Genomic DNA, 15,064 nt, shown 5'->3' with positions numbered 1-15,064 from the left:
AGGTTTTAATGGAGGCAGTAACAATAATTTTTAATATACGCAGCCTGCAGGTGCACCAGGAGCATGCAGTTGGAAAAATTGCTCTCTAGTGTCCATAAAACAGGAAGAAATTAGTGAACACTTAGAACGGTATGGTTTAATTGGGCACAGTCAGTTCGGATTTTTGATTGGCGGCTCATGCTTGATTAATTTAATTAATTTTTTGAGGAAATCACAGAGTGTATAGATAAACTAATGGCATGGATGCTATGAATATGGATTTTCAGCAGGCATTTGATAATGTGCCAGATTAGAGACTTGTTACGAAAATTAAGGCACATGGAATTAAAGAGAATGTAGATGCATGTATAGAAAGATGGCTCGGGGAGAGAAAGCAAAGAGTGAATGAATGTTTCTTGGATTGGCAGAATATGGGATCTGTGCTATGACCTCTTTTGATTTCTGTTTATATAAATGATTTAGAATGTAGGCAGAAGAGGAATGTTTTCTAAGTTTGGTGATGATATGAAATTAGAGAAATGGGAAATAAGGCCTTTTGGGGAAAAAGAATGGTAAAAAGAAGTATATCCGAATTGGTAAGATTCTTAGCACCTTAAAGGAACAGAGCATTCCAGGGTGTAAATACATACATCTTTAACAGTGGGAGTGCGGGTAGAAAAGGCCTAAAAAAGCAAATGTGATTTTCTCTTTTATGCGTAGGAGCATTGAAAATAAAAGCAAGGAAGTGTTTAATTCATAAAAGACATTGGCCTAGGTTTTCCGATCTTAATGCCTACTGGAACTAGTTCATTTTTAATGAGTTCCCATCAGTGTAATGATTGGAAAACCTAGGCCATTGGTTAAAGTACAGTTGGAGTATTCTATACAGTTCTGGACACCCCATTATGGGAAGGATATTAGAGAAATAAAAAGGATACAGCACAGAATTACCAAAATAATACCAGGAATGAGAAGCTATAGTTATGAAGAAAAGCTCAAAAATGTTGGGCTTTTTTCACTATAACAGGGAAGGTTAATGAAAATCAAATGGAGATTTAAAAATTATGAAAGATTTTGAGAAGGTAAATAGCAAAAGGTTGTTTCCATTGATTGGCACATTGGTAGCAATGGGACATAGACTCAGGATTATTACTGGAAGAGTGGAAGGGAAAGTAGAAGTTTTTTTCACAAAGAGGGTTGAAATTCCTGGGGTTCCACTCTACTGGGGACCTGCCAAATTTCTTAATAGGGAGAGACTAACACCTGTGAAAGAGCAATGGGATTTAGATGGCCAAATACACAAATCACTAAAAGCTAGTGCACAGGTACAAAAATTAATCAATAAGGCTAATGGAATGTTGGCCTTTATCTCGGGGGGGGGGGAGGGTTGGAATACATAAGTGAGGAACTGATGTTTCATTTGTACAGAGCCCTAGTCAGACCCCATCTGGAGTACTGCATTCCCTTGAGATTAGGAGGTTAGGGGGTGATCTAATCGAAGTGTTTAAAATGATAAAGGAATTTGATAGGGTAGCTACAGAGAAACTATTTCCTCTGGTAGGGGAATCCAGAACAAGAGGGCATAATCTTAAAATTACAGCTACGTCAGTTAGGAGTGAAAATAGAAAACTTTTTTTCACACAAAGGGTGGTGGAAATCTGGAACTCTTTCCCCAAAAGCTAATGGATGCTGGATCAATTGAAATTTTCATGACTGAGATCAATAGATTTTTGTTAGGTATCGAGGGATATGGAGAAAAGGCAGGTAAATGGTGTTGAGGTACAAATCAGCCATGATCTAATGGAATGGTGGAACAGGGTCGAGGAGTTGAATGACCTACTCCTGTTCCTATGTTCCACCCTGGCCCTGTCTGTAATACTGGGCACATTCTACTTGACCACAAGTGGCTGCTGAGGCAAAGATAATAAGAACATTTAAAAGGAAATTGAATAAGGACTTAGTTGTGGTTTTGTGATGATTTATACATTTAAATTCAGTTACAGGGCTTTATCCCTAGAAGTCAGGTTATTGTACACATCCTTATTTTTTATACTCTTGATATTGTATAGTTTTATGTATATAAAAGTAAAGTTTGTAAGTCCAGACCCTCCCCCGCAACCCCGGTCCAGTTTTGTACTTGACAAAAGGTGATAACCGTACTGTGATGAGAGGGTTGTCCAATGAGGATAGATTGAGCAGAATGGGCCTATATTCTCTGGAGTTTAGAAGAATGAGAGGTGATCTCATTGAAATGTATAAAATTCTTATAGTGGGCATGACAGGGTAGATGCTGAGAGGATGTTTCCCCTGGCTGGAGAGTCTAGAACTAGGGGGCATAGTCTCAAGATAAGGGATCGGCCATTTAGGACTGAGATGAGGAAAAACTTCTTCACTCAGAGGGTTGTAAATCTTTGGAATTCTCTACCCCAGAGGGCTGTGGATGCTCAGTCATTGCGTATATTCAAAACTGAGATTGATAGATTTTTGGACACTAAGGGAATCAAGGGATATGGGAATAGGGCAGGAAAGTGGAATTGAGGTAGAAGATCAGCAGTGATCTTATTGAATGCCGGAGCAGGCTCTAGGGGCCGTATGGCCTAGTCCTGCTCCTATTTCTTTGGTCTTATGTTCTTATCCATGATTTATTGAAGACATGGGAAGCAAGCAGTCGCTGCTGAAATATCCAGTCTCTCTCAACATCATTTTATCAGTAAGTGAGACAAATAAAATATGTTATGTGTCACCGTCTTAATTTTTGAATGTTTTTCTAATCTATGGAAAATGGTCCTATATACAAGTATGGCAATAGGAGTTTAAGCATGATATTTTGAGACAGAAACATTTCATTTGAAAGAAACTTTCAAATGAAATGTTTCTAACGAAGTTTATGGTCACTGACTCATATATTTCAACATAATTTTATCTTTAAATTTATAAATAAAACAAAAGGCACTGTTTATGCAAAAAAAACAATAACCTTTATATATTAGCTATGTTGTAAAAAATATATCTTCAGAAACAGTACCTTGGCAGATCTGTAAAATTCTTGTCTCTAATAGCCAAGCAAATTCTAACACAGTGTCAAGGAAAGCTTAATTAAATGAAAATCTCAGCATAAAATAGACATTGTCTTATTTAATTGGATTTAGTATCTGCATGTGTTTCTGAAGCTCTTTCAGGCACTCATTAAAATCCTGTGGTTTGGAAGACACAAATGGTATGAAGTTATTAAGTGTAAAATTGGAATACTTATGTAGTGGCTTTTGACAGACTAAACATTTTGTCACAATGCAACCTTCTGAATTTTACCCACAATTAATGTGTTATGGTACAATTAGCAAAAGCATGTTTCACTCCAGTATAAATGTGACATATAAACTTGTACTAGAGCAGACTAAACAACATCCACCATGTTTTTTTAATTTGTTAGAATAGGTTATTGCTTAACTAATAGATCTCTTAAACTTTCTTAGCATGTCTGAATTTTACAAAATGTGCAATTTGATTAATTTTACATGCCACTTGTGTTAACCCTCTTCACAAGCAGACACCTCTGACAGATGTTTTCCAGGACATGGTTTTAAAGTTGAGCACCCACTTTGGTTAATGTAAGGAGAGGCCCACTGTTGGTTTGACCAACCCAATACAGAGAAACATTTTGGAATCTGCAAATCAGTTTAACTGCATACAATCATACAGCAGTTTGTAGTTCATCTTCAATCTTTTGTGCAGAATTCAGATTTCCCCTCTATATGGTAGTCTGCATCTAAAATGGTTGGAATCCAAAACATATTTAACAATAAGTTCAAAAAACTTAAATTGTGAAAGAATTTGAAACACAACTGTAGTTGAACCAACTGAGCACAGTGACCTAATAGTGAGGTTGAGATGAACTCTGGCTGTACTTCTAACTGTTTGCTTCTTGTTACAGCACTGGGTTGAGAAAGCTGAAAATCAGACATTGCTCTCAGATACCCTGGAGCTATCTGAACTGTTTCATCCAGATACCTTTCTTAATGCTCTGCGTCAAGAAACTGCGAGGTAAGCCTTGAAACACTAGTGGTGTTTATTTTCTTAATGGCTTAAGACTAGGAGCTGTGGAGTAGTGAAGGGTATTTAGGTGTCCATGTACACAAATCAATAAAATCTAAAAGGGTTTCTAAGAAATTTTAGATAGTAAAGCTCAAATATTTTTTAATTTTTTTTTATATTACAGAGTTATGGGTTGCTCAATAGACAACCTGAAATTTGTTGCAACATGGAAGGGACGGTTACTGGATGCAAAACTTCAAGTCAGGGTAAGAAATCTGCTTGAACAGAAAAAGTTAGCAATCTGGTGTTAAAAAAATCACAAAGTTTAGCAGGCGGGTGACCACGTATTCCATAGTTTTATGGCAATCATCTTGAACTTATGAATCCGATGATATAATTCTGTTGAAACATAATGTCATTTTCAAGGGATGTCAAAAGTAGATCTTCTGAAGACATTCTTCTGGAGACCATATACTATTAAGGCAATTTAAACATGATATTGAACATTTCTAATTGGCAAATCTATAGGAAGGTGTGAAAACAATACTTCCAGATAATTAAAACTTAGATTTTATTTTGAACTGCCTGTGTTTTTTTCTGTGCTATCAGTGACATTCCACGTCTGTGTGACCACCTATAAGCACCAATTTTGGGCCGAACTAGGGCCTCCCGGTTGGGGCGTGCGCTCTGTGTACTGCGCCCATTTCAGATCCGAAAACGGGCCTAAAGGAATCTCCACCCCATGCAGTGCAAAACATAAAATCATAGAAATAAAAACACGGAAGGAGGCTATTGATGCCAATTGCACCTGTGCAAGTGCTAGCTCGTCAGATGGAGCTATCTATTTGAATCTCATTCCCCTGCTCTTACCCTGTAAGCTTTTACATTCTTGTATAGAATTTAATGAAACATGTAAGTGATTATTTATTTTGCTGAGATAATGCAAGAAAAAGATTAATTCCACATGGAGAAACGAACTAAGCAACTTTCAAATATTCATAAAAACTGGGCCAATGTCAGCATCAAACAGATGCTCTTTAGTCCAGGTAATTACCGCCCCATCAGTCTACTCTCAATCATCAGCAAAGTGATGGAAGGTGTCGTCGACAGTGCTATCAAGCAGCACTTACTCACCAATAACCTGCTCACCGATGCTCAGTTTGGGTTCCGCCAGGACCAATCGGCTCCAGACCTCATTACAGCCTTGGTCCAAACATGGACAAAAGAGCTGAATTCCAGAGGTGAGTTGAGAGTCACTGCCCTTGACATCAAGGCAGCATTTGACCGAGTGTGGCACCAAGGAGCCCAAGTAAAATTGAAGTCAATGGGAATCAGGGGGAAAACTCTCCAGTGGCTGGTGTCATACCTAGCACAAAGGAAGAGGGTAGTGGTTGTTGGAGGCCAATCATCTCAGCCCCAGGACATTGCTGCAGGAGTTCCTCAGGGCAGTGTCCTAGGCCCAACATTCTTCACCTGCTTCATCAATGACCTTCCCTCCATCATAAGGTTAGAAATGGGGATGTTAGCTGATGATTGCACAGTGTTCAGTTCCATTCGCAACCCCTCAGATAATGAAGGAGTCCGAGCCCGCATGCAGCAAGATCTGGACAACATCCAGGCTTGGGCTGATAAGTGGCAAGTAACATTCGCGCCAGACAATTGCCAGGCAATGACCATCTCCAACAAGAGAGAGTCTAACCACCTCCCCTTGACATTCAAAGGCATTACCATCGCCGAATCCCCCACCATCAACATCCTGGGGGTCACCATTGACCAGAAACTTAACTGGACCAGCCATATAAATACTGTGGCTATGAAAGCAGGTCAGAGGCTGGGTATTCTGTGGCGAGTGACTCACCTCCTGACTCCCCAAAGCCTTTCCACCATCTACAAGGCACAGGTCAGGGGTGAGATGGAATACTCTCCACTTGCTTGGATGAGTGCAGCTCCAACAACACTCAAGAAGCTCGACACCATCCAGGACAAAGCAGCCCGCTTGTTTGGCACCCCATCCACCACCCTAAACATTCACTCCCTTCACCACCGGCGCACAGTGGCTGCAGGGTGTACCATCCACAGGATGCACTGCAGCAACTCGTCAAGGCTTCTTCGCCAGCACCCCCCAAACCCGCGACCTCTACCACCTAGAAGGACAAGAGCAGCAGGTACATGGGAACAACACCACCTGCACGTTCCCCTCCAAGTCACACACCATCCCGACTTGGAAGTATATCGCCGTTCCTTCATCGTCGCTGGGTCAAAATCTTGGAACTCCCTTCCTAACATCACTGTGGGAGAACCGTCACCACACGGACTGCAGCGGTTCAAGAAGGCGGCTCACCACCACCTTCTCAAGGGCAATTAGGGATGGGCAATAAATGCCGGCCTCGCCAGCGACGCCCACATCCCGTGAACGAAAAGAAAATAATTATTTAAACCTCTGCTTCAACAGGGGAGAAGAAAAAAAAGCTTCTATTGAAATTAATGTTTTGTAGTGAAGGCAGGAATTAATTATATCTGCTCAAAGTGCACTTCAATCATTCAAAGTCACAGAGACATAAGTCACACAAGAGTAGAAGGTGCAGGAGAAAGTGGAATTCAGCCCACTTACCAACATTTTGCTTGACATTGCTGGTGACCTGAGCCAGTAAAAGAGTTAAAGGAGGCACACCACGTCCCTTGGAGATAAACAGCAAGATTCAATAAGTTAAAAGCTCTTTAATGGCTGTAAGTATGCCCATGCAGGGAATACTGCATGTACATTTTTTTTGGAAAGGTTTTCACACCTGCATTGCATTCCTGCATCATTCCTCCATTGTTCTCTTCTCTAATGTAACTAAAAATTACTTTGCCTTGGCTGGGAGTCATTTTGTGAATGCATTTAATAGAATAAATTGCACTGTTGCAGCATAATCACTCGTAGCAGTGCAACAGGAGTAGGATAGCACTCTTTTGAAACAATTGCTTCTTGATTATACAAAATGATTTTCAAGCTATGCTTTTACTTTCCCCTCTTAACAAATCAAGTACCTCGTTTTGGGCTAGCCTTTAATCCTAATAACATTTTAGATTTCAGTGATAAATATCGGATTCATGGTAAATAAACCTGTTAAGAGTTATCAGTTCAAGCTTTTATGCCATGTTATCTTTTTCCAGAGTGAATGGAATAATCCGAACAAACACTTTTTGAAATGAGCATAAAATAAATACAGAAGCCCATCTTAGCTCATCCATCCATCACAGCATCTAACTGCTTCTTAAATGATTTCGCCTCCACTAACTCACTGGAAGTCCATACCATATGTTGATCACTCCTTGTGTGAAGATCTTCCAGTTGTACCTCTCCACTACTTCTGTCAACTACCATCTCTGTGCTGCCAAACTATCTGCCATGACATCAAGTCATGGATGAGTCACACTTCCTTCAGTTGACTATTAGGAAAACCAAAGCCATAGTTTTCATTCCTCCCCACAAACTCTGCTCCCTAGCCACTGACTCCATCTCCTCTCTACTCATTTACTTGGGCTGAACCTTGGCAACCTGTTTGACGCAGAACTAAGCTTCAAACCCCATTTAACCAAAACTGCTAATTTTCACCTCCACAACATTAGCCTCCGCTGTCCTTGCCTCCGCTCCTCCACTGCTGAAACCCTTATCCATGTTTTTGTTACCTCTGGACTCAACTTCTCTCATTTTCTTGTGCTTGCCTCCCACCTGCACCTTCCATAAACTTCAATTGGTCCAAAACACAGCAGCCTGTACCCTATGCCACACTAGGTCCCTCGCCTATCACCTCCACCCTTGCTGACCAAAATTGGCTTCCCAGCCCCCAACACATTAAATTTAAAATCCTCCCTAAACCACTCCATCTCTCCACTTCTCTCCATTTTAAAAACCTTATTAAAACTCATCTTTTTGTCCAAATTTTCAGTCACTCTTTTTAATCTTTCCCTCCTTGGCATAGCGTCCATTCTCTTTTACTAGTCCTATTTATTTTTTCCTTCCCATCTGTAAAGCATCTTGGACGTTTTCTGCATTAGGGGCACTAAAAAATGCAAGACATTGTTGTTGCTGCTCTTGACATGAGTTCTAAATTTGCTTTTTACTAATTTGATCCTTTGCCTTCTTTTTCAACCATCATAATTTAGTTTGAGTAGTGTTCCAGATCTACCTTTCCTATACCAGTTAATTCCAGTTAAGTAGATTGCTATTTTAAAAAATATGTAATTTCAACCTGAATGACATTTCTCAGATTTTATTATTCCTCTATTTTTCAGACTGTTTTATTCATGTGCCTTCCATTTACTAATTGAATTTCCTACTTCAATCATAACTACTACCACAATAATTTATGTTTCTGTAGTGCTCTTGAGGTGCAGAAAGACCTCTTAAAGTGGAGGTAAAAGTGGACACCAAGCAGGAGGGAGAAAGAGCAACAAAAGGCTAGGAAGGAGCAGAAACCATTGGCAAAGGAAAAGGTTTTTAGGAGGTATTTGAAAGCAAGGAGGAAGATGATGAGATAGAGAGATTTGGGGTGTGGGGAGGGGGGTAATTCCTGGGGACAGGGACATAGTGGCTAAAAGATCAGTACCATCGGTGAAGCAGGAACAAGTCAGAGGAACAAGTGGTGCATGCAGGGACAGATGGCTGGAGAAGATTGCTGCAGAAGGGTGGAGTGAGACCATGGAGGCACTTAAAGGTGAGGTTGAGGGACTTGAAATCAACAACGACTTGCATTTGCATAGTACCCTTTAATGTAGATAAACATATCACAGAGTTGTAATAAAAATTGCCAAAGTTTTATGAGTGGAGATATGAATTATTTTGAAACATTTATGTGAAAATAATAGTATCCTGCAGTGTTTGCAAATTGTGACTGCTTTACTTGGCTACATATTGGCATTCTGACTGGTTTGTGTTAGCAAGTCCTACCCTTTTCAAGGATCTAAAGTGGTTTAGAATTAATACAGGGCTGCGTTAAAGAGATTGTTCCTTAAATAAAAGAAAATCCCTTTGCGATCAGAATCTGTATTGCATTGTACAGCAGGGGGACATGACCATTGCTTCTTACTTAAAAGGAAACTATACAGTGCTTTTTGAATAAATATAGAGGAGGAGAAATTCGATGCGCACGCAAAGTCGGTAGCAAGATCGATTACTCCATGCTCTGGTCCGTGCCAGCCTGAGGCCCGAGCCAAATTCAGCATTGGACCTCATTTGAATGGAAGCAGCGAGCTGCGGGTACCAAATGGATGTCCTGATGCAGCTCGCTAACAAATTCCGGCCGCCTTTGACATCAAACCAGCCCGCAGACAGCTCCTGGGGGACAGGTGAAGTTGAGAGGGGTAAGCCAGCCTAAGACCCTGATTTGCATAGTAAAGTAGCCTTATGCCTGTTTCAGGCAGGCAAGCTGCTCGCCCATTTACAGACCCGCCTGAATATGGCATCAGGCGGGCCACGGGCACCAATGGGGTGACCGAGGTGTTCCCCCTCCCCCCCCCCCCCCGATTTTCAACTCCTGGCCACCCGTTTTTCAGGCACAAAGCGAATGACAAAAAGTTGACTTTCTGCTCCATACAGTTTGAATTGAGATTATTGTTTAACTGAGAATAAACAACACTTGAATTTTATTTTTTTATATGTAACTGCAATTCTAACTTTGTGTGTGTGTGTGTGTGTACCTGGTTAGAAATCATGCAAGTGCTGTCATAACTCTCCAAGGGATTCCATGCAAAACAGTACTCTAATACCCATTGTTCTGTAATTCCTGTTATTTTAATGTCTGGTACATCAGATTGTAAAATATTATTCAATCTGACGGAGAGCACAGATCTATTGCTGTTGTAAGCTTAATGGTATCTGCAGGTAGATGGTGTAATTGGTGCCAAAAATCTTATCCTTCCATCTTTGGGTGAGAAGGGAAGTTTTCAGAGTTTGCCCTCATGGAGAGGTTATTTGTTTGAATCAGATTTCCTATTCTCACACATAAGGTTAAAGGCTTTGGCTTCCTGTTATTTATCAGCAGTAATGGCTTCTATTTCTCAGAGTCTTTTCTGTCCTTGTTATAACAGAGTTAACTGAATTTTGGCTCTCAAGGTTTTCTGATACACAACTAAATATTTTATTTCTCTCTGTGGCAGATTGGAGGCCTGTATCTAGAGGGATGCAGCTTTGATGGGAATCGGCTTTCAGAAAACCAGCATGATTCTCCCAGCGTGTCAGCTGTGCCCCCCTGTCATTTGGCCTGGATTCCCCAGGTACTAAATTATTTAGGGTCCAAACCTTTAAGCTCCTTTATCCACTGCCATCAGTAATGATGAAGACTAATTTTAATGCGGGGTCCCACCTGAAGCATAACCTATCTTTCTTTTTCAGATGCTGATCAACCTGCTGTGCATTTCAGTTTTTATTTTAGATCAGTAATGCAGCTTTGGACAGTAATTTTGTATACATCCATTTTTAAAATGTGACTCCATGGAGTTTAATTTTTGCGAGGTTAGATGCTTTCTAATGCACAACTGAAAAGCCAATCAAAAAGCACCTGCAAAAATAGTGGTGAGCCACTTGTTAAACTACTAACCATGCACTTAACGAGCTCCAACTTGCAAACATTAGCTAATTCTTCTGTTGAGTTGTGTCTCCAGTGCTTTTTGTTCTAAATGACTCGGGTAAAAGTATGGTAAATCAAATGTACCCATAAGGCCCTGCATTAGCTCATAATGGCAACCATTCTTCTTTTTGCTTCTTAAAAAAATAGAGGCCTGTGTTGAAAAAGTATTAATGGAAGTGTTGTCTTAACACCAGCTGGAAAATGCATATGTAGAGTCTCATACAACGAGTCAGTAATTTTTCAAAACTGTAAGGATGACATCATATAACGTGCCTCAACAGGAGGTAAATGTTAGAACTGAACAGTTCTATATCTTCATACACAAGAAGTGTAATTGAATATATAAAAGGGAAAAGCTGTAAATCGGAAATAAAAGGAGAAAATGGTGGCATTGCATAGCAAATTGACCAGCGTCTGAAAGGAGAAAACATAGGCTAATGTTATCACTTCTGGAAAGTGGAACTGTACTCAAAATAGTCACCTTACTGATTTGCAAACGTTCATGGATCTGCTGCTCATCTCCAATATATCCTGTGTTTATTTCCAATGCAGCTCTATTGAGGGTGTCAAAGCTGGAGTACATATTCATGATATTTGTAAATTTTTACTATTATGTACTGTAATAATTGAAAAGTGACAAAGCATGCAAGTATTTTTAAACTGGTATTGGAAGTAGAGAAGAAAGCCTAGAGAAGTATGCCCCGACATTCTTCTCCAGTGCTCCCACCCTCCCCCCACCCCCCCCCACCTTAACTGGACAGCCGCAGTGTGGTCGAAGTGCACTGTGCCTTGAGCGCCCATATTTGGTGCCAGGTCATTGGCATGTCCAGCCCAAACAGGGCCTTGCACCAGGAAACAGGCATGGTCAGCTACAAGCTTGGGACTGACTATCTGTCTCAAGCCCTTCTGGCTGTTGTTGGAGAAGGGCTCCAGATCAAACACCTTGATGCCTGGCCTCCTCAGACTCACCAATTTGAGGAGGACCAGACACAAGGCCTAATGCCAGCTTCTTTGGATGTGCCAAAAAAAAAATTGGTATCCTTCCATAGCTCCAAGTGGAAGCTGAGATAGGACAGCCAAGAATGCCCCTTCCACCATAGTTCCATGGTTGCCTTTGCTGTAGGTGTTGGCCCAGGACCTCTCCTCTAATCTCAGGGCAACATAAAGGGAGCAGAATTTAGCATAACAAATCTCTGCTCGTTTCCCTCTCCACAGAACCTGGGAACTGGGTGTTTTCCAGATGTTATGAAGAGGAATATCGGGACTGTACTTTCAATATAAAGCAGTTTGCCACATATATTATCTAAAAAGAGTTGAAACAGTGTCACCTAACTATTTCAGTTGCAGATTCAACATTTCAGATCCCTGCTGGATCTGAAGGTGCTCAAATGTGATTAGCTCGGATATATCCTGGCGAGTCTCTGTTCATTTGTAATAGGGTTACCACTTCAGGCTGCTGTGAACATATATTTCGGGCAGAACACTGACAAATTGAGCAGTGGGATAGCCCGCGCGCAATCTTTGCGGCGCTCGGCCTACTGCTAAATTCGTCAGGTATTTTTAGGCATCCTGGGTGCCCGCCTAAAACAGGTATCAGGCTCCTTGCATATGTTAATTAGGGGCCAAATGCCTGGAAAATATGTTTAGGATGAGCGGAGCAGGTGCCAGTCCTGTCTCACTCAGAATTCTTCAACGGCCCAGCAGCTGCCAAGAAAGGTAACAATTTTTCAAATTTTAATTTGAAGAAACCTTTCTGTGAATCCAGGAGGAACAGGAGTGCTTCCCCAACTCCACAGTCATTGCGATTGTCAACTCCCAACCCTCCCCCGTTGACCACTCCAACCCCCCTCCCCCCCCCCCCAGGACTTACCTTTGCCAGCAAAGCAAGCTGCCCGAAAATCAGCATCCTCAGTGCGCGAGTTGCTTGTGGAGGCACGATAGGTACCTGCAGCTCGTGCATAAAATGTAAATGAGGCTCGAGGCCCAATTTTGTGCTGGCCTTGAGCCTTCTGGTTGGGAGCTGTGCTGCTTGCCCAGCAAAAATGGGCCCAGACAAATTTCTACCCCAGTGGGTACTAATTATTCCCGATGCTCAGGTCCTCTTGTTGACCTCCTGGCCAGACTTAATTCCCAACTCCCATACACGTGTGCTAATATTGCATCAAGCAAAAACTCAAATTGGCTAATTGCTCAGGAAAGGAATATGCACGATTAAAATAAATATATCATTTAAAAAGATGGAGCCACTTTCTTTAATTTGTTTGAAATAATACATATCGGGAGGACTTCCTAATGAAGCACTTCCCTTAGCTCTTCTTTTCCCTTTATATGACTAATTTCTGTTCCTCCAGCACATTTTTATGTAGATGCATTGCCATGGGGGTTGGGTCCAATGCATCCATGAACTCTATAAATGTTTGAGAAATTTTGGAAGAGAAGCAAGAAAATCTGTTCTGTTAGTCTTCACAGAAACAATCGAATGGCTATACTGGTAGAAATCAATCCGGGAAAAAAAACACCCTTTGGCAAATTGCTCAACTCTTCATGAAATATGTGAGGTAGTTGAGTCACAGATTTAAAAATTGTCTTATATAATTATCATCTCTGTTGCTGGGAAAAAAGGGTCTGAATGAAAATAAGACCAAACCCTATGATATCTTTTCCATAGCACCGAACAAGAACATAACTGAACTCTAAACAAATTTCAATGACTTCCTCCCCCTCCTCAGTTGAATAACCTGTCATACCTACTTCCCATTAATGTCCAGTTACTTGCTTTTTAGCAATGTTTATCTGTAAACATAGGGAAGTTAGTTTTCAACCAAGGTCTTTTATGCACTGACAGTTTACCAGAAAGTTGTGACACAAAAGGACGCGCTGTACAAGACTGTTCATTGTTTGCTTGCCTTCGTATTTCCTGTTTTGATCAAATTGTTAGTTCCTATTGATTTTTCTGGCCCAGACACCCATAAATTGTCTACTGCTGATTTCAGAAAACTGTTTAGCTCTTTTATTCTGTCAGTTGTTTTTGGCTTTGTTTAACTTTAAACTTGAACCTTTTTTTTGCAGGATGCTCATGGGCCGTACTCTCCTGAAGAGTGCATTTCGTTGCCAGTATATACCAGCGCTGAACGAGATCAGGTAGTAATAAACATTGATGTCCCTTGTGGAGTCAGCCAGGACCAATGGATTCAGTCTGGGGCAGCTTTGTTCCTGAAGAATCAGTAGTTTATTTTTTTGTGTTTTTCACTGAATCTTTGAAACATGAAATCTCAAATTTAAAAAAAAGCAAAAGATTGCTTGTTTATGTATTGAACATCCTGTTGATTCAGTGTGCTTACTGCCTATAACATTTGGTACATTGTAGTACAAATTCCACAAGAATGAGATATTACCTCTATTTAACTAAATTATTTGTGTTACTTTAATTAGAAATAATTGCAAACAGTTCAAATTTCTGCAATCAATAACTAGTTTATTTCAGTTCATTCCATGCTTTCTGTTTGTTGATAACAAGTTTGTATTTAGAAAGCTATATTCTGTTTTCAGTACTGTGTAATTGTATTTTGGAAAGGAAATGTTTTTGAATAATTATCATCTTACATAACCTCAGGAATGTGTTTCTCATTTACTGTGATCTTTAAGATATTACTTGTTCATACTCTTATAGTTAATTTTGAAGCTTAATGTTATACAAGTTGTTCTTGTCATTTTGTTCTTTTATGAATGGCCACCCAAAATGAGCATTCCACTGTGTTTTGTTTATATTTGTGACATTTAGTTATCAGAATAAACGTTAACGCTGCCCTCTTTGAATGATTTTATTCATTAATGTCACAGAATACAGGACAAGACGCCTGTTGGGGAAGTATTTTCATTATACTTTACCCCCTTAACACATTCTATAAGGAAGGCATTGACTTACATCTAATTTATGCTACATTTACAGTCTAAGACTGATGCCTAACTTCAGCAATGGTGCCAAAAGGTAGATGCGATTGTGGTGCAAAGACCCAACTCAAGATGTGATATTTTTCAGCAGTAGACCTGTTGTAGTAACGTAAACAACTGCCTTCACCGGCACAGGCAGTCATCAGCTGTCATTTTTTCTGAAACCGATTTCACGTACAGACTTATATTGACACCATGGGACTCCAATTTATATTAATTCATGGGGCATCCGCCCGGCGCCTCCTCCGCCCGGGTCCGGCCGGCGCCTCCTCCGCCCGGGTCCGGCCGGCGCCTCCTCCGCCCGGGTCCGCCCGGCGCCTCCTCCGCCCGGCGCCTCCTCCGCCCGGGTCCGCCCGGCGCCTCCTCCGCCCGGCGCCTCCTCCGCCCGGGTCCGCCCGGCGCCTCCTCCGCCCGGGTCCGCCCGGCGCCTCCTCCGCCCGGGTCCGGCCGGCGCCTCCTCCGCCCGGCGCCTCCTCCGCCCGGGTCCGGCC

The 15,064-nt window shown here is 41.2% G+C and overlaps 1 protein-coding gene across 2 annotated transcripts in view; it reads left to right on the top strand.

Annotated features, from left to right (window-relative positions):
* dync2h1 (dynein cytoplasmic 2 heavy chain 1) overlaps positions 1 to 14,434 on the top strand; it is a 656,363-nt gene extending 641,929 nt beyond the window's left edge. For both annotated transcript variants that reach the window (XM_067986146.1, XM_067986147.1), the window contains exons 87-90: positions 3,911 to 4,020; positions 4,196 to 4,277; positions 10,153 to 10,269; positions 13,692 to 14,434. In XM_067986146.1, the coding sequence (XP_067842247.1) occupies positions 3,911 to 4,020; positions 4,196 to 4,277; positions 10,153 to 10,269; positions 13,692 to 13,850 (468 nt within the window). In that variant the 3' untranslated portion in view covers positions 13,851 to 14,434. The remainder of the gene's footprint in view (positions 1 to 3,910; positions 4,021 to 4,195; positions 4,278 to 10,152; positions 10,270 to 13,691) is intronic.
* The last annotated feature ends 630 nt before the right edge of the window (positions 14,435 to 15,064 follow it).

This window comes from Heptranchias perlo, chromosome 6, assembly GCF_035084215.1.
Source record: "Heptranchias perlo isolate sHepPer1 chromosome 6, sHepPer1.hap1, whole genome shotgun sequence".
Taxonomy (NCBI): Eukaryota; Metazoa; Chordata; class Chondrichthyes; order Hexanchiformes; family Hexanchidae; genus Heptranchias; species Heptranchias perlo.
Note: the sequence above shows the minus strand (reverse complement) of the source record. Positions and strands in the feature narration are given on the sequence as shown.